The 21,222-nt window shown below is 33.3% G+C and overlaps 1 protein-coding gene across 2 annotated transcripts in view; it reads left to right on the plus strand.

The window, feature by feature from the left end:
- LOC111058467 (beta-1,3-glucan-binding protein 1) overlaps nt 1–21,222 on the plus strand; it is a 34,093-nt gene that overhangs the window by 1,947 nt on the left and 10,924 nt on the right. The window contains exons 1-4 of one of the 2 annotated variants that reach the window (XM_039419569.1): nt 6,062–6,083; nt 7,832–7,977; nt 9,534–9,658; nt 15,325–15,488. In XM_039419569.1, coding sequence (XP_039275503.1) covers nt 6,077–6,083; nt 7,832–7,977; nt 9,534–9,658; nt 15,325–15,488 — 442 coding nt within the window. In that variant the 5' untranslated portion in view covers nt 6,062–6,076. Of the gene's footprint in view, nt 1–6,061; nt 6,084–7,831; nt 7,978–9,533; nt 9,659–15,324; nt 15,489–21,222 lie in introns of those variants that run through there. The other variant, XM_039419568.1, reaches the window with a different exon arrangement.

A 21,222-nucleotide genomic window follows, 5' to 3' on the forward strand; every position in this document is an offset into this window, starting at 1 on the left:
AAAGTAAATTCATGAAATACCAATACAAAATTTTAATGACCTTCGTATGCCGGATGTTTATTTGGGGTCATAGTTCAGGGTTTAAACTATATAGACAGAGATTGGAAGATTCCTTATTGAAAAAGGATTGCTCGGTTAGGATCACTCTATGATAAGGATTAACTCTACTCTAAATTGGAATAAGTAAGATTTTCTCATCATAAATGTAACAGTCCCAATATTCCTGTAAATTACATCTTGAAGAGACATTCTATTCCAATAGAAAACCAATTATTTGATAGAAAGAAAAATAAAAATCTCAGTACCCTTTATGAATTATTTAATCACAACATGTTTCGGACATTGATGCCATTTTCAAGTCCGACTTGTGATTAAATAATTCATAAAGGGTACGGTACTGAGATTTTTATTTTTCTATCTATTTCTATAAAAATTAGCCCTATACAGAAAAGAGATCAATTATTTGATTGTTGTTTTTATCTAAAGTAATGCTGAATTCTTATACCTATAAAATAGAGGAATTCAATTTGTACATTTCAAAATAATAATGAGACCAGTGTTACGTTTATGGATCTCTCCACGAACCATATCAATTCCAGATTTTGTGAACGTCGACTGAAATATTGGAGCTCAAAAGTTTCATAAGATGCAGGTCAGGAGGAGAACTTAAGAAATAGATTTTTCTAGTTAGTTCTTAGTTTCCTTAGATAGCAGGCACATCAAAATATAATACATAGTAGATAAATATATAGTTCATCAGATATAATACCGATAAAGTCTTAAAATAGTCGGCGATTTTGGTTTACAGTATCCGCTCTCACCTGATGAATAATTTCTCCATCTAAAGAAGCCAAATCTGAGCTACCTGATCGAACCTGTTTATTCAAAATGATAAGATTCCAGATAAAGTACAGCAGGAGAAAGTTATGCAAATTTCATGAGATTCGAAGAATTCCCTCAAATTTTATGCATGATAAAAGATGAGTAATAATTATATAGTAATAGCCCTAGCCGGTAGCCGGCAATAATATAGTCTGAGAGATGAATATTTAATTTAGTGGTGCGTCAACTAAATAGGAGGGAATCAATATCTTATCATTTTGTTCGTCTCTATCAGTGTATTTGGAGGTCAGAAGTCTCAGAATATAAATAAATATTTGATTGACGTTGTTGTCACAGCCTCTGCATGTAAGCTTTTATCTTAGCTAATATTATTGAGAAGATCGTATGTTATTTGATAAGACGGCATTTTATTTGAGCAACATTAGTAACAGCTTGATACCGGTACTGATTTTTTTTTTGTTATCCAAGTGGACAACGGTAAGCTTGTTCTTATTGAGCTTGTGAGCTTGGTTGACCGAGCGAAGTGAGGTCTAAGACTCAAGTCGACGGTTTGGCATTTCTCTTAAGGTTTAAATGTTTGAATGTTTTAATGTTTATATGTTGCGCATTCACGGCGAAACGCGGTAATAGATTTTCATGGAATTTGACAGATATGTTTTTCCAAGGTTTTTGGAAATTCTGCATTTCAAGGATAATATAAAAGGGAGAAGGAGCCTCCTTCATACGCCAATATTAGAGTAAAAATCAGACTATAGAATTATTCATCATAAATCAGCTGACCAGTGATTACACAGATGTGTGGATAAGCCAGTCTATTGCTGTATTTCCATAAGGTCTATAGTTTTAATGAGGTACTTGTGGATGAGAATACTGCGTGAGGTCTACTGTTCACAGAACTACTAGTAAGCTTGATATTACACTGTCTTTTGGTCAACAATTTCACGACACATGTCATCATGTGAATTGAGTAAAAAATTTACCGATTGGAATAATATATACTATCAATGTACCTGGAATATAATGTATTCTAGGTGCATTTGCTACATACATTATAGAATGAGAGAAGAGGAATTTACTCTTTTGGTATTATGTAAAGAAATGTTAAAAATAAGTACTCTATGTTTCACCTTTGTTGAACTTGTTTCACCTCTGTTGAATTTTGGGTTTTGTGTAGACATCAAAGGTTGTCAATTCATAACAACTCATTTGAAATATGCACTTTATTTGAGCTTCCTATAACACTGTACTATAAGTGAACTGTGGGTGAAAAATAACTGCAATAAATCAAAAGAAAATACATTGTGAGTTTTTTCAGCTTGAAACATTATTCTATCAGTAATAATGATATAATTGATAAGCATTAAATATCATAATGGGAACCCTCTTTCGACTTATGGGACCTTTGACTTTGATTTTTGACCTATCAATTTCAGTTACGGTATTTATCAATATGAAAAATGTTGAAAAACTCGTGTACCATTTGATAAATAGGTACCAAATATGATTCAAGATCAATATTTGAACCCCCAGAGACCCTTTTGGGCATAAAAACATCTAGAGACATTGAACCAACGTCTTCATGCAGAATTGACGGTTTTGGTAAGCAAATGAGGTCCTTTATAAACGACTGATAGTCAGATAGCCTATGATGATTTTGATTATGAGGAGTAGAGAGAAAATACTGTTCATTCTAAGTGAAATTGAAATCGTATATGATCAGATTGATCAGTATGATAACAGTTGAAAAAGCTTCGTATATTGAAACTTGAATCTTTTTGTTTCAAATGAAATACCTGTGGGCCTTATCATCAGAATCTACTGTTCATTCTAAGTGAAATTGAAATCGTATATGATCAGTATGATAACAGTTGAAAAAGCTTCGTATATTTAAACCTAAATCTTTTCGTTTTGAATGATATACCTGTAGGCCTTATCATCAGAATCTACAGGATACTACAACCAGTAAACAACTCACAATGTGAGGATAGAGAACAGTTTTCATTATAAACATAGATAGAGTTTGTCAAAATCTTCGATTAGAAAACGTAATAAAAATTCTGCGTAGTATAATGCTGAGCAGTTTTCATAGTTTTTGTAGCTGCTCTTGATTTAGACTTTGTATAAATATGAACATAGCCAGGAATAACACTATTTCTCAAACAAGTTCTGTTAAATAAAATATCTTCTCTTACCTTTCTTATATTTAATTGTGTATATTTCCATTTATGGACTATATTTGGTTGATATGCCATCTTTTTTATCTCTTTTCTGACTTGAAAATGGCATCAATGTCTGGAACATGTTGTGATTAAATAATTCAAAAAGGGTACTGAGATTTTTTATTTTTCTTTCTATTTCTATAAAAGTAGAAATTTTCTAATATCCATAATCTGCCCGATTGACTGCCGCATCTGTTATAATGCTGAGATAATGATCACTGTAGATAGTAAGCAGGACCTCCTATGATTACGATCGCTTGATACAGTTTCTGACATCCATTCAGATGAGATTCAAAGATGATTTTGATCATATATAAAATATATTCAAATATAAATATAAGATACTTCAATTAATTTGTCTATTGTTCAAACACTTTTCATTTATGTATCAGCATAGAAAAATGTAATCTATTCTATTTATCTGGTATCAGTCATCATCACCTTTGAAATCTAATCAAGATTAGAAATTGACTGAGTATTGGAAAAGTAATGCAACTGGATAAACTGTATTTGGAAGTTTGAATGGAAAGTAATCTAAACAGCTACACCCACCGTATTAAGAGAGTTTTTGCACCTCGAAATCAATGATTCTGAATGGACGAGAGTAATACTGAAGCTTAGTGAAAAAAACGATCAATCAATGTGGATGTATCAATTTATCCGATTACAAACAGAGTTTGCTCGAAATTCCAATCCATTCATTCAGTATATTTCATGTATTTTTTTGCTCATTGAGAAAATGTAGAGGCTACACAGATGTAATGAAACTAATCCCAAAACTCATATTATGCTGGGGTAGAAACCATTATAATAATTCCCGCATCAATTGAATGTGCCAATTCCCATTATATTTCATGAAAAACATGAACCTTATTGTAATGTTTTGAAAATCCTCAACCTTAATAATTCGGAGTTTGGAACATCATAACAATAGGATACTGTTGAAGTGCATTGATATAACCTGTGGGCTCATTTAAAAATATTTTACGCATTTTTGAACGATAAAGCTGATTGTATTCCATCCATTGTGAGCTCGAATACTGAAAAATTATTCAAAGACCTAACCCTTCTCTCTATTCAAATAGCAGTATTGTTCAAAAAGGCCGATAATTTTTAGAATTCAATGGGTCTTTTTTATAAAATACAGTTTTCCAACTCTTATTTTTCAACAATACTCATAATTTTCCTGATTTTATCGTTCATTTACGTTTTATTCAAAATAATAGACACGTTACAAGGCTTTGTATATTATTCTCAGTATCAAGGTGTCTTAGTTTTCAGCAATTTACTAACAAACGAAAGCACTGTTGTAAGAGTGGAAGATTTGCAACCTAAGTTTGGCCAGCTAGGTCATACGTTATCATTATTATCAGCAATTTACAATTTCGACAAGGATGGAGCATGAATTGACTACAGGAACTTGCAATAGATTACTAGGAATTTGCAATACATGCGAACTTCATAGACTAGTAGTTCTGTGAACAGTAGACCTCGCACTCAGTAAGTTACATTGATCTGTTGTTATGTTTTCTCAAAAATAAATGAATAATTTATCAATTTGAAATGTCTAGAAAAAATCCTAAATAAACATAGAGCTTTCTGTCCTATCGTACCGTGGCATGTCGTCGCGGAATGTGAGTGTGAGCGCTGTTATCAGGTCTGGCTGCAACTGTCTACAACGTTGATGTAAAGATACATTTTCAAGATGTTCGATGTTTTTGAACGGGGAGTATTATAGTCCACTACACAGCTGATTTATGATGAATAATTCTATAGTCTAACTTTTACTCCAATATTGGCGTATGAAGAAGGCTTATTTTCCTTTTATATTATCCTTGAAATGCAAAATTTTCAAAAACCTTGTATATACGTCGACGCGTAACTCGAAAATCGAGAAAATGTGATTATCAAATTGCAAACTATTGGCAACTGTTGATTCTATTAAATGATTCACTATGAAGAGATTAGCAGACCTCGTGTGTTTCCAGCGTTATTACCCTGTCACCAGCTGGCTCTAATCTTTGAATAGTAGACTTGAGATGCGCGGGTACACTACCGTAGCGTCAGGTGATCAATTTTCATAACGGCAAGGAAAGTTGTGTGAGTGCGCCACATCAGATTTTTACTCTAATATTGACGTATGAAGGAGGCTCCTTTTTCCTTTTATATTATCCTTGAAATGCAAAATTTCCAAAAACCTTGTATATACGTCGACGCGCAATTTAAAAAGGAACAAACCTGTCAAATTTCATAAAAATCAATTACCGCGTTTCGCCGTAAATGCGCAAGATATTATAAACATATAAACATCTAAAACTTAGATATTTTAACATTAAGAGAAATGCCAAACCTTCGACTTGAATCTTAGATCTCACTTCGCTCGGACAATTACATGAATTATTCGAGATTTATTGGATAGAACGCTTCCAATAGTGAAAACTCACGCTTTCAATAGTGAAAATTTATTTCAAGCTCACGAAATGTGACATGATTTCGAATAACTCGGCCTCGATTTAGAATGTTGAATTCATTATCACATAAGGGAGACATGGACACTGAATATGAGATTCCGAGAACTTCTAAAATCAATCAGATTCGAGTTATCGAGGCTCCACTGAACTCTGAGATCGATAGATGTGGCATCTCGAATTGTCAAGGCTTTCACATTATTTGCTACTCACATCATGACAGAAATTGTACAAAAATCAAAAGGCTGAATTCAACATACAAGAGAAAGAGAGTTTTTCATTTTACTGTATATTTATGATTGAATGATAAAGCTAGAGCCGAGTGTTCGACACTTCCATCTGTGACCTTTCCCACGAGAAAAGAGATGCTTATTTTTTGTTGCCAAAGACGAGATACACCAATGCAAGTAGGAAAAAGTGATGGAAATTTGAGTATTTCTCTGCCATTGTATTGCAGTTTGTGTATGCGAATACTGCGTTATTCGTATTCGTTGTATCGTATCAAATGTGTGGAAACCAGGCACTTCAAGAAAACAACTGGGAAGGATGTATAGTACGTTCTTCACCCTTTTTGTTATTTCTCCTTGCCTGTAGCTATGAACGTAACATTAGGGGTTCTGGAGCATGATGAGGGGTCAAAGATCTCTGAACGAGCAGAAGAGTTGCTGTATGAATATATTGTTATAGTGATGTAAGGGTTATTTTCATAAGACTTGTCTACTCATAATATAGGATCTGCTGGTTTACTATCTATATTAAAAACAAATCTACGTGAATTATAGTACCCTTTCCTTGAAATCAGTAAAATAATAGATTAAACATACAAATTGTAACAACTAGTTCAACGTTTTACGTTGAGTAAACCGTTTATTTAAAATTTATTTTTAAAACCTGGTGTGGATCACTGAAACTAGTTGTTATAATTTGTATTTTCAATCTATTGTCTTATCAATTTCGAAAAAAGGTACCATAATTCTATTTTAAAAATGAAAATAAGTAGCCCTGAATTCATACATTCCAACAATATACGTGAATTTGAAGACATTGGAAGGCTTTGAAAGAGTTCTATGAATTAAGTCCTAGTTTGCTAGGATAATACATGATAATAATGACAGGTCCTCTTCCTGCAAGATAACGAGTTTGGATTTAGTTTTTATGGTTTCAAAATTTTTAAACAGTTCGATATTTTCAGGTTTTGAGTTACAGTTGATTGCGATACTTTCATTATTTTTAGTTTTGAATTGAATTGCATTCTAAATTTTGGTTTTTATATTTCTGGACTCGAAATTTTATTCGAAACTAGCTTACCTGGCGAACTTCGTACCGCCAAAAGTCAATGTATCTCATGTCACACTTGACTTATTTGATGAATCATGAAATTCATCTAACAATCAATATTTTTATTTACATCTCAATACGGACTTCCTATGTGCTTAAAACTACCGTTTCAATGCCAGTAAACAATTTTACCACAGAGTGACGTGTTTATTACAGCTGGTAAGTTCATATGCTGAATCATATTATCACAACATGATCTTGAATCATGATGATCTTCCCGTTCTACGTTAGCCGCTCGGCCGACAATTTCGAAAACATAGGTCTGTAAAATGGAATTATTATTAGCCCCCTATTAAAATTTCTGATCAGAAACCATTCCCAATATTCACTTAACATATTCCCAAAGTTTCATGCTGTTCTGTCGAGTAGTTTTCGAGTCTACAGGGAACAAACAAACAAACAAACACACAAATAGACATTCATTTTCATATATAGAGATGATGAATTGAAGCAACATTACCTATTTTTTAAACATAGCCTACTCCTATCAGAATTCGGATAGGGAACAGTTTTTGGCTAGGCCTATCCATTTCTGATCATGTTTATTATTCGTGAATCAAGGAATGTAAATGAATGAATAAACAAATTGATAGTTTTCTACTTCAACTGTGATTGGAAATTCTATTGGGGTTTTGAGACATCATAGATATCTCTGTACAATGGACATTAGACTTTACGGTGCTTCACACTCAACTTCTATTACCAGTCTTTGATGTACTTACAATAACTATTTTTGCTTCCACATTACTTTATGTCAGGAACAGGAAGCTATCGGTACACTAGCCTTCAAATTTTACAAAGAAAATCTTTACCACTCACACAAAGTGGCTCCCATCATTAGGGCCGCATGCTTTCAAAGGTAGCCTATTCTCAGTATCCGTATTGAAAAATAGAATTTTCAATTTATTTGATCACGTTATTCTGGAATTAGGGCCTCATCAATCAAGTATTATTGTGTTGCAGGCACTTTGGCCCAGCGCTGCGTTCCATCGCCGACCACTGCAAGGGGTCAGCGCACCTGTTCTGGCGAAGTCATTTTCGAAGAGAATTTCGACTCAACTCTAGACCGGAATAGATGGAGGCACACGATCAGAATATCTGGCGCCGAGGTGATCAATCAATCATTCATTAAAAAATAATCATGGGAAATAGAGTGATGAGTTTTCAATATACATTACATTTACATCATGTTTTTATACTCAATATATATGTTTCATATTTTCCTTTCTCACAGACTCTAAGATTAGTAGAAAAACTAAACTCTATAAAAAAATGGACCTACAGTGAACTTAACTTCCATATCGACGTATGAAGCTTGAGATTTCTGCTCAAACTACTGATTGCAATTCCATTTTTTCAGATAATACATATATTTTGTAGTACATATATTTTTTGGACTCAAAATAGTGTGTGAATTAAGTTATCATTACATAACCTCTAGACTGTGTATTCCAAATTAAGGTCTAAAGCAGTTTTGGGCGAATGCCTGTTGTTTTTACCTGTTTTGTCTATTGTCTATGAATAAATGAAAACTATGAAAACTATAATATATTTGTTAGAAGTGGACTCACAAGTTTTGCTCATATTTTCCCCCTCTTTTCTCCTATCTTCTTCATATATTTCTTCCTTCTCTGAAATTTTTAATTATATTGTGTTGTTTTTATTTTGATTTTTTTTTGTATATTGTGTTGAGTTATCCCAAAGTATAGAATGAAATGTAATTTACATTTTATACTCTCTGGTTAACAATTCACTATCTGGTTCTCCACTTTCTTCTCGGGGGGCTATTGCGTGAGAGTATATAAAATATTTATATTAATATTCAGCCGGTTATTGAAATATGAAATTACTATGATTGACCGAGCGAACTGAGGTCTAAGATTCAAGTCAACGGTTTGGAATTTCTCTTAATGTTTAAATGTTTATATGTTGCGCATACGCATATGTTTATATGTGGCGAAACGCGGTGATAGATTTTCATGAACTTTGATAGGTATGTTCCTTTTTAAATTGCGCGTCGACGTATATACAAGGTTTTTGGAAATTTTGCATTTCAAGGATAATATAAAAGGAAAAAGGAGCCTCCTTCATACGTCAATATTAGAGTAAGAATTAGACTATAGAATTATTCATCATAAATCAGCTGTCTAGTGGACTATAATACTACCCGTTCAAAAACATGGAGCATCTTTAAAATGTATCTTTCCATCAACGTTGTAGACAGTTGCAGCCAGACCTGATAACAGCGCTCACACTCACATTCCGGGACGACACGTCACGGTACGATAGGACAGAAAGCTCTATGTTCATTAAGGATTTTTTCTAGACATTTTAAATTGATAAGTTATTTATTAATTTTTGAGAAAACATAACAACAGGTCAATGTAACTTACTGAGGGCGAGGTCTACTGTTCACAGAACAACTAGTATTAACTATTTTGATTTTTAATATCAACTTGAGTTTTCTCATTAAAACCGAACCCTGGTTGTAATTCACATTCTATAGTATGTGGTTATTTCTGGCGCGGAGGTGATTGATTATTCACCAAATAATAGTGATATGAAGGAAAGTGAAGAGTTTTCAATATAAATAACATTAATTCCATGATATTTTATATCATCGTAAATATCTTGGAGGTTAAAAAGTAACCAATTTTGTTTACAGGAGCAAGAGTTTGTGATCTACGACAAAAGACCAGAGAACTCCTACACGCGGGGAGGGATCCTGTATGTGAAACCACAGCTGCTCCCAGACTCAACAGTTGATAGCGGCAGTATCACTCTAGATGGGCAAGTTTCAAATTTATAACCATTAGTACGAATATTATGGAATTAAATTGAAGAACACAATAGTTATCAAACATTTTGTAACATCTTCTGATCAATTTTATCGTTTTTCCTATTTGATAGAACTGGGATATTTTTGTTCTTCCTCAAGAAGAAATAGTTATTTGTATACCTAGAGTGAAAAGTACTGTTTTTTCTCCCTGAGGGAAAAGTTTGAAGCCCGAGGCGGAGCCGAGGGCAACAACAATTCCCCTGAGGGAGAAAAAACATTTTCCACTCGTGATATACACAACATTTTTATAAAAACTGCAAATAAAATAATTTTTAAAAACGTACGTGACCAAACAATGTGTTACAACATAATCTAAAAAGTAAACAGAACATGACAGCTGGCTTGTAATCACAGTTCTCCGCCGACAGTGCTATGCGCCATCTGTTGGCAAAAGTTGTAACAACAATGGCCGCCACAATACAGCTAATTTCTGTGTTTCAAAGTTCCAGTTTCAAATTAGTTAATGAGAAATATTCGTTGGCTGGTATTTCGTATAACATTGAATAAAAAAAAAATTATACATTTTTTTAATATAGTGATATGAAGTTTGAAATAATTTTGGCATACAAACATAAATTTCATATATTGAACAAATGTCTGATTGAGGTATTGAATTTAGTTGGTTTAATGACTACTCTATATGCTAACCTATTTCAAATCTTAGACCAGTTATAGAATAGACACGGCCCATTGTATATTCATACTGAAAGTCGATGAAGCCAACATCTACTGCCATATCTCCAAATCAGATAGAAAACTTTTCTGTAGAGTTTGTTTAAATTGTTTTCCATAGCAGATTTCTATTTCAGCGGGAGCGCAGCGGGAGTTTACCATTTTAATGAATAATAATTTACTATCAATAATAATAATAATAATATAATAATGATAATTATTAAATAATAATAATATACATCCTTCTGAAATAGACACAATCTGAAAGTTTTCTATCCGATGATGTCGTCATGATTTGGCGATATGGCAGTAGATGTTGGCTTCAGAGGCTGGACTTCCCAGCGTGTCTATTCTATAACTGGTCTAAGTTTCAAATGTACGTTTTTAAAATAGAGATGCTTCCATGTTATTTAAATGAAGTTACTTTATGCTCTAGGGAGTTTTCCTGTTTTTCCTCCCGAGAGCGAAAAAGTGATACTTTAGTATTATGTTCCAGGGACTAAAGTAAGCACTTTAGACAGGAAGTGGACGAAAATGAATTTTCTGTGATTCATTCATCACTCTCCTTGATAATCGAGTAGTCTAATAATTATTGATTAGAGTGTCATTAATTTCTCAAGTGACAATATGTGTCTTGATTTTGCGATACCGTGAACTTATTCAGAACTGGATCTTTAATATTTAAATGTTTCTAAGCTTCAGTTCCTATGTTTTGAAAGCATAATAAATTGCAATAGTCATCATTCAATAGACTCTTATCTAACTCATGTAAGACTCATTAGTCTTTCATGATACATCGATAGAAAAATAACGGTATCATGGACTCTAATCTCTTTGAAGAATTCCAAACTATTGATAGTTCTAATTGTAAGTGGGTAGGTTGGTAGTTAAAACAACCTAGGTGAACGAGAAATATAATACAATATTAATAATATATTGACGTTCAATAAATCCTTTTCACTTATCTACTCATATTCTTATACGATTCTTGTGCGATGCCCCGATAAAAAGGGGCAAATTTTATGTATTCTCTCTACTCTGAAAGATTGCAAACTATTGAAAGAGACCATCCTCATGTATGGGGAATTCAGTTTTCTCTTTTTGTGGTAAAGGGATAACATAAACATAACAAATGAATGCTGGATCTGTTTGAACGTTACACACATTCGATGGCGACTCTCGCTCCATGGGAGAACATCATTTTATTCCATAAGATCACGGTACTGTGTTCCAAATAGCATCGATGAGACGATTTCCTGTGATGTTTGTAGTGTTCTCAGCTCTTCCTCCGTTCAGTATGGGCGTTTGAGATAACTTTTCTCGCCGACTGTACAGTACAGTATTTCCATATCTCAATGGATTGCTCTCTAGAGAACAATTCAGGGTTCAGAGTCTTATTCAAAGAGTTAAATTAAAAACATAAATTTAGTACAGCGTCAAACGGATGGAGAAGAGAAGTGAGAGCTAGATCGTTTTATTAATAAAACTCTTCTATCTTCGTCGAAATGAGCGGGGGTTTACATTACACCCGGCTTTAATTTCCCATCCTTTTGTTTTAATTGAATCAATTCTTAACCCAAGTATCTTCTCTGAATTGTTAAGCTTCTAGGATTATCAGTGTTGGGAATATTGTACCTACCAATAATCTTCATTTACTTTATAGTATACAACTATGACAATAATAATATTGTCATACTGTCATAGTATATGAAGTATTTGTAAATATTGTCAATTACTGCTATAGTATTCCAGTTGTACGATAGAGGCATTTTCTACTGCATTGTTAATTACTGGCATTTTTTTCTTGTACTGAATTCAAAATGGAACTGAACTTGATAAGGCGTAATAATTATTGAATACGGATGAATGTGAATGAATCGACCAACGACTAATCATAGAATCATAGAAGCTCAATAGCTCCTATTGATAGAAAAATTATAAGATTATATTCCATAATTAACATTCTCATTAACCACGCACAAAACTTAAGATCTTGTGTGCATCACCCTCACAAAAAAGTCTCACCATTTTTGTGATGAACGACTGTGTAGCTATGTAAGTGAAGAGTTCAAGTTAATGATTATCAACTAATACCTGGGTATTATACCTGTACAATACTTATAATATTCCACATGAAAATATGATATTATTTTTACACTCTATAAATCATCCAACTCTTCATGGAGAAAGCGTAGATTATTTTATCATCAGAGGTAGGTCTCTAATTTATTACGACTTGAGCTGTTCATTGATTAGACCATCTATTGAGATCTTATTTGATTGTCATCATTTTATATCAAACAAGATAAAACCACCATATTACTGAGCCTTCAATTATTGTTGAGTATCCATGCAGGTCAGATTGTGAACATTTATCAAATCGAATCAAATTCTTCATTTGCCATAATACTATACAATTTTCAAAATAACAGAATACGAAACGTATTTTAATAGCTGTACATTAATCTATCAACTATGTTAGAGAAATCATTCTAGATTCCAGACTTATAAATCGAGTTTGAGAATGATTGATGGTCGGGCAATGATTGAGAGGTGGAGCAAGAACAGCCCATTAATTATAATGATTAGAAGCAAATGATATTTGATAGGCTTAAGTTAATATCCTTGATTATATCCACCAACATCTTATTTGACTCGTAGATGGACGAAATTATCGTCCAGTTGCTCCGTTTAAGAATGAGAAAATTAATTCTTCCAGGATAGAAATATACTTTCAATCTTGTTTATGAGATAACAGTCGATTATGCATTTTCTCTATCCCTTGTAGATGCATTCTTGCGGAAGACTGTGTGGAAACAAACATTCCCATTATTCTTATTTACTTTAAAACCCTATTGTCTGAATTTTATTCCAAATCTGAAAGGTATGCATATTTTCAAACAAACATTTTTCATATCATAGCTAGATCCCGGTATACTGAATATATGTATTCACTTATATTCTTTCTCGACTTACCCTATCGTTAGCACTCATCTATTATGAGGACAAAATATCATATATTTTAAAATCTTGAAATTTTCATAATTCCATCGTGGTAGCTGATATATGAAAGTGAATGGGAAATTAAATTCATTAACAATAGTGAAATTAGTGACGACAGGAAAATATCTTAGAGATCGCAGAAATAAATTTCAAGTTTGATTATCATGTACCATATCATATATACAACTATGCCTGATAAATTTTCGCGCAGTATCCTTATTGGAAAAAAATTGGTGCGATATCAATGAATAAAACATTCCAATTAGTTGGAGTGCTTCCATGATTGGAGTAATTTTGACCAATTAGTTGATGAAAACCGAGTTCAGAATAACCATGTTACCGCATTCATCCACCGGTTTGAACATAAAAGGAGACAAGCCAAATATTGCAATTTGATTTTTACACAAAGACAGGCTTAACCTGCAGCAACAAGCGCCATAGGCTTTTCCACCAATTTAACCAATATCATTTAGCAATTTTGTTCAAAGTCCGGTTGGAAAATATAGATCACAAAGCGAATTCCAATCATATGTCTTAGATCCTACAGGTATTTATATTTATTTTATCTTGGAGATAAATATCATAGAAACCTATTATAGGATCGCAGATCGTTCTCTGTATAGCCGAGACCTAAACATTTTCAGCATTTACCAAACTTAGGAGAAGATCAAGTTCATGAGGTTTAAACTTACAAGTGCTCAAGATTTTTCGGTTGAAATGAAAGCTACGTAAAACACTTGCTTATTCCTTATCAAATTTGAATCTTTTATTATTTTTATAGTGAATATCATAGCTTGCAATCAATCGTTGTTATGTTTATGTAAAGCATTTAGAATGAGTATCTTATCTTTCATAATCTTCAATAGAAATTTGATATTTATTATGTAAGTTACTTGATTATATTCTGTCATTTCAACATAATCTCCATATGGCAGAAGATTGAAGAAAACCGGCAAAACTGGAAAGATCATGTTGAAAGGATTTAGAGTGACAGGATTCCCAGGGCAGTCATGTTGTATAACTCGGTTGGGAGAAGTGTGGGCAGACCCCGTAAAAGATGGATGTGATGGTGGGTTTGAAGTCGGAACAGGCAAATTGCCTAATCCTTGTAGGAAGACGACGACGACAATTATTCTTTATCACCTCCCATGCTTCACACCTGCATGCAACCTAATCGCTCCAATTTGAGAGAGATAGAGACTTGATACCTTTCTCTGACAGTTAGAGGCATTAAGAGTAAAAGTGTAAAGCCTTCTTCACTGAAGCCTCTTCTATAAAGGTGAAGTCTCTTTCAATTCTCCATAGATTGAAGCTTTCTTCCATACTTTACAATCCAATAGAAGTAGAGTCTCCCTCTATTCTCTATAAAATAAAGTTTTACCTTTATAGAAGTGAATTATCTTTCTGTCCTGAACAGTAAAGGCATCTTCCAATATCTATAAAAGTGAAGTATTTTTCTGTCCTCTATAGAAGTTAGATCTCCTACTTTCATGTATAGAAGTAGTATTTTTCTGCCCTTTTATCCTTCTTCTAAAATTTATAGAAGTGAAGTCTCTGGTGGAAGTATAGTATTTTTCATCCTTAATGGAGTTGGAATTGAATTTAACTCTCACATTTAAAAGTGCAATCTCCTCCTATGCTCTATCTGAGAATCAATTATTTTTCTAACCTCCACAGAATTGAACCCTTCTCATTCTATACTCAATAGAGCTGAAATCTCGTTCCAACCTCTACACAATCAAAGCCCACTTCTTTTCTCGATAGAGCTCAAGTTTCCGTCTAACTTCTACACAAGTGGAGTCCACTCACATTTCCTATAAACGTGAAGTCTATCCATTCTCTCTGGTCATACAGAAGGTTGGACAACATAAAACTTGCAATTTGGTTTGTTTGAGGTGGTGAACTGTTGCGTTTGCTTTGAACTATTTTCTCATTTTGACAGATGTGTGGGGGCGGAGAGCAGCGGCGAATGTCATTGGCAATCGCAAAGTTTCAACATCATGCCTCCCGTGATGTCGGCCGAGCTCAAGTCACTTCCGTTCACATTCCGCTACGGCAAAGTGAGTGTCAGGGCTAGAATGCCCTTCGGCGATTGGATTGTGCCACGTAAGTACGTTTCAACTCACCTGACATCTTTTCAAAACGGAAAAATCTATTAGTTTTGGAGTAGGTATTAGACTGAATACAGGACACTCAAATCAGGAAATTCTATTAGAAATTGTGATTTGGGGATTACGCTTCATTCAATACCGTACACTACACTCTTAGTAGAAAATACTCGACAGTTTTGTAGTGATAGACTTGATACAGGACACTCAATGCAGGAAATTCCATTGGAAACTCTGATTTGAAACATTAGGCTCCATTCAATACCTCACTCTACACTCAGAACTGGAAATTCTATCACAAGTAGTAGTTTGTGGCGTTCAATACAGAACACCGATTGAGTGACAAAACCAATCTTCAAAACAGGAAAGCTGTTGGAAAAGTGAATCCAGGAATGACATTCAATACAAAAGACCTTGTGTGACAGAATCAATTTCTGAAGTAAGAAGCCTATTGGTAACAGCGATTTGAAGTGTCGGTATTATACTTGATTCAAAACACTTGAATGGCAGAATCAAAGCAGGATAATCTTTTAAGGATAGTAATTTTGTACTTCTGTACTGTATTGAGCACTTTATACAACACTCACATGATGAAATTGATTGGGAATCATATGAGAATCTCTTTCAATTAAGATAGAATGAGACTCGTTTTCCAAAACTCCATATTTTGAAGAGTAATGGAAATTTATTATTTTCAAGATTTATGATTTGTGTAGAATGAAGATCCTTCGAAAATATAATATAGGTACTTATAACTCCAAAAATATCTCATAAATTTTCTCCTTTTCAGAAGCGATAGGATTTGAATACAGTAGACCCTCATAGCATTTGAATACATTGAACCCCAACTCTGTTGACTTGAAATAGCTGAATCAATGTGTTCAAATCAGAGGAAACAAAAAATAACCTGTATCGATTTTGCTTAACTCATAAAGCTGCCTTATTTCCTAACAAAAAACTCTAGTTTAGTTTTTTGGATGAATTTTAAAGTTTAAAAATTATCTTCATGCTATTGTAGAAATACTGATGGTAATAGAAATCAATCAGATTCCATTCATAATTTCTGGCTCTCCTATCAACAATCATCATCATCGTCGTCATGGATTAGGCTTTTCAAGCCTGTTCCGGTGCGTCCTTCTTTTCCTCGGTCTATCAATACTCCTTCTGCCCAATGGCTTGTGGAGTAGGGTATTCAATGGTAAACGATCTTGAGGCATTCTAAGGACATGATCTGACCACTTATTTCTATATGTCTTTATCAAACTCAACACTGGTTGGAAACCACATTCTCTTCTTATATTTTCATTCCGAATCCGATCCTCTCTTGTGCATCCTTTGACTTGTCTAAGGTATTCTTGATTCAAGCTTCCTTGTCAGCACCCATGCTTCACATCCGAAAGTCGAAGTAGGTATCGCCATGACTATAAAATTTGATCAAGGTGTTCTTTCTGGCTCTACCTTCAAGGGATCGAGTGATTGCTCCGCGTTGAACTCTGATATCTTTTTTGGAAATCATGGTCGTAATCATATGTGAAGTCGCAGCCTAGATATTTGAAATCTTTTCCATGAACAACTCATCAAAATCTCCTATCAACAACTAATAATATAATTATAGAACTTCTATCATTTCCAGTGACTGCTATATACTCATCCGTAACTGATAAACTATAATTAATTATCAGTTCAATTACACTGGCTCTCATAGCGAACCGTCACTCAAGGCGATAATGCATGTGCTCCAATCCTGCTGTGTTGTGATTTTGCGGACCAACTGAGCTGTGAATGTTTTTCTGCACTTGACAGTAGAGTAGCAGCTCATGATGCGCTCTCTACGGGTAGAAATGACGTGCATCACGTTAACTGATGTCTGCTTAAGCTACCCTCCAGCAAAACTTTGTGATGGACAGTAAAATTACCTTCATACAGTTGTTACTTCTGCAGTGTGTATGTTCTACTGCAAACAGATTCATTAATGCTTGACACTTTCAGTTTCACAGACTGATTATGAAAATAGTCTAGTGATTCATGATTTCATCATATCATGATTCTTGTTTTGATGATATTATTATTAAAAATCAGGCTGTGCAACGGTTTTCCTTGTTATAGAGAAAAGCTCTCGAATTGTAGATTTTCAGCTACCTATACTCGATTCGCCCGTGTTGTAACTCACATCCAATTCCTGTTATAGAAAATAGTTGAAAAAATGTTGCTAGAAAATAGTAGTGAAGTTGAATTCAGAACTATTTTAGACTCATGAGAAATTGAACCAGAGCTCTATGAGGAATTGTTCCAAAACGGTTACTATTGTATCAGATATTAAGAATGAAAATTACGTAATTTTCCATCAGTATTGCATTGTAACCATCAAGTTCCACTGTATTTCAATAGAAAGTTACAATATATAGTTCAAAAAGCATCCAAATCAACATAGAATTTGTTTTTCAAATAATCTCGAGTTAACATTTTCAGATTAGATTGTCGAATATGAATTTTTCTCCCTATCAAGGCTATTGAATGTGTAAAACTTCCATTCATTTATATTTCGAATACCGATCATCATGTTGATGAAAATAAAATCACCGTATTGATGATAGATTATGTTACATTGATCAGTTATTCTTCAAATTGTACCTGTTCATGAGAATAATGTCACCATATTGATGATATATTATGTTACATTGATCAGTTATTTTTCAAATTGTACCTGTCAAATTGTGTTAGAAATAGTATGCTTATATTGTGAGATATGATGGGAGGATTTGTTGGTGTGGTGTATTTTGCTCTATTCCTGATGTGAATAATAAAACTTGAATTTGATTTGATTTTAATATGTATTATAATCATGTGAAATCTAAAGATTGATCTACCAACATATTCTACACTATTATTATTCTCATACTACTGTCTTGAGTAATGTTGTTGTTTGGGTGAAGATGGAAAATGCAGAATTGAGGGGACCTGAATAGGGTTGAGCTAGTACTCGACTAAAATTTGTGATGACTGTGTTTACTTTAGAGAGGGGATTGTCGACCTGTATCAGGTGTGTAGCCGATAGTAAATCTCGCAAGCCGAGCCACAATGGCATATTTTAAATTTATCACCGGCTCTGTCCCCGCTAATTCAGCATTGATTGGATATCCGAGTATTCTTCTCTTTGGAGAATTCCCTCTCTCGAATCCAACAATTTCCACTCAACTGAGTTTTCCGAGTATTATGATGCACTGGAAAATATTATTTATCATTCGATAATACAGGTTGCAATATATTTTTGGTTCATTGGATACTTTTTGATGAAATGTCTCTCTGAGAACATCCATCGATGAACAAAAATGTTGAAAAAATTATAATGGAATTAATCCAGGTGAAATATTGTTTTATCATGAAATACTGTAGCCTATGCAGGCTTTCATGGAATTCCAGGAATTCAATTCATGATCATGCTCTGGTAAACAAAATTTTATATCACAAAAATTTCATAGAAACTCTTTGTAGCGTATTCAATTTTCCACTAGTCTTCTATAGTGAGGTCCACGTTACAATGCCAGGATTTGATGAACATTGCTGTTGCTATCCTTGTTTATCATTTGACAAAGCAGATAGCGCTATACTTTGCTACCTAAACAACGTTCCCTGATCGTTTCTCAGCGATGTCGAAATTTTTTATAGGAAATTTATTTATTTATTTATTTACAATGCAAATGACACTAATGTAATAACATTGAAAGATGGAATAATAAGGTAGTCCTTGTGATATTTTTCTTCCAAATTCATAAGTGACAAAGTCACTTAAAAACGTCACTTTAGTCACTTAAAAACTTAAGTCACTTTAGTTCTTTTCATAGAACTAACAGTTTAATTCAACGCTTGTCACTTATCATACATTCCCCCTTTTCTGTAGACTTGGTATCCTCCCCATAAGACATTTGTATGTGCATAAAGTCTTGTCAATTTTCTATTTAGTGAGCGGTAATGATGGCGTAACTATTGATTATTGTGATTCAGTTACTGGCCCTTATCGTACGAGGCAGGCTGATGGGTTGTTTGTCCGGGGTGTCAGGCCAAACAGCACTTTATTTAAAAAAACCTTTCTTTTTCTAGCACCAAAATTTTTCAATCAGTTACCTTCCTCAATGAAAACCCTTTTCAACTGCCACAATAAAATAATAAAATGAAATTGCATCTGAAAAAATGGCTTCTTTCAATTAGCACAGAAGGATTGGAAGCCATGTACTCTGTCACTGCCTAATGTATCTAACTTTCGTGCACATTGTATGTACAGAACACTGTCCTCTTGCAAAACAACATTATATAATATACACATGGACTATTACAAAAATGATGTACATAATATCACGCTCATACGATAATTATATCTACTGATTTCCATATAAATCTATCTAAATTATTACTATGGAGACATATATGTGTGTGGGTATATATGTATATATATATATATATATATATATATATATATATATATATATATATATATATATATATATATGTATATGTATGTGTATGTGTATTTGGTTTCTATTTTTCATAGAACTAACAGTTTAATTCAACGCTTGTTTTGTCCGGTGCTCCTGTATGCGGACGTGACCTTTCTCTTAAGGTCATTTGCATACAGTAATGACTTATTTCTGCATGTTGTATATGTATTATAATCTTTGTAACTTGTGAATCTCTATCTTGAATTGCTGTCCACTGTTATTTTATTGTATCTCTAGTAGAGTAGTCTTTTTGATGTATTTTTCGTTCGCAGTGTAGCTCTAGTAGAGTAAGCAATTAACTGTATTGTTTTTTGTTTTTGTTTTTTTGCTTCTTTGTTTTGTTTTTTTCTCTCATTGTATTTCTATAGTGGAGCAGAATGATAATACTGCATGCTTAGTTTTCTATTACTTTTAATTTTCACATGTTCTGTATTTTTTTTTCACGCAGAAATAAAGTCAAAATTTATTATTATTATTATTATTAAGTCCACGATAAGGTTAGAATTTCACGTGTACAATTTTTATAAAATTTTAGTCCAAAATAAACATTAAAACTATAAATTTTGAATTAAGATGGCTTGAATTAATGAATTAATTATAAGTATTCCACTCAATTGCCACTTGTAACGGATAATATTGAGTTATTTGAGAAAATTTTGAACCATTCAAGAAACACAAACTTGTAAACACTAAAGCTCAGCTGAAATGAAGTCAATAATATATTAAATTAATATTATAATAAATTTAAAGAATATATTATAACTCAATTATGAAACTTCATAATTGAATTTAATCATTAAAAATATTTTCTTTGATGGAATATAATTGATATTTCTATTATATTAGTTGAAATCTATATTAATTGAATAATACCGATATAAGCTTAATTCTATAGAAGGCAGTGAAAAGGCAGGAATCGCCAACGCTGTTCTTCTATCATTCTTCACTGCCGTTATAACGTGAGCCTCACTATAGCACCCAGCAATGCTCTTTCATAGTTGTTGGTACAAATCAATAATAAATTTGTAACTGTTTGTCTACATGATAATGATACCTTTGATACCTTTCAAGTATACCTTCTTGTAATTCAAAGTTTTTCTCTGATGTCTCCCTATTAGTGAAAAGCAGATTGCTGATCAATGGAGTATGTCTAAACTCTCTTCATCTGTTTGAAGCCAACTTTTTCAAATCTACAACTCAAGTTCTTCTCGAAGAAACAAATCAAGACTGTCGCTCCAG

Source organism: Nilaparvata lugens, chromosome 1 (genome assembly GCF_014356525.2).
Source record: "Nilaparvata lugens isolate BPH chromosome 1, ASM1435652v1, whole genome shotgun sequence".
Classification (NCBI taxonomy): domain Eukaryota; kingdom Metazoa; phylum Arthropoda; class Insecta; order Hemiptera; family Delphacidae; genus Nilaparvata; species Nilaparvata lugens.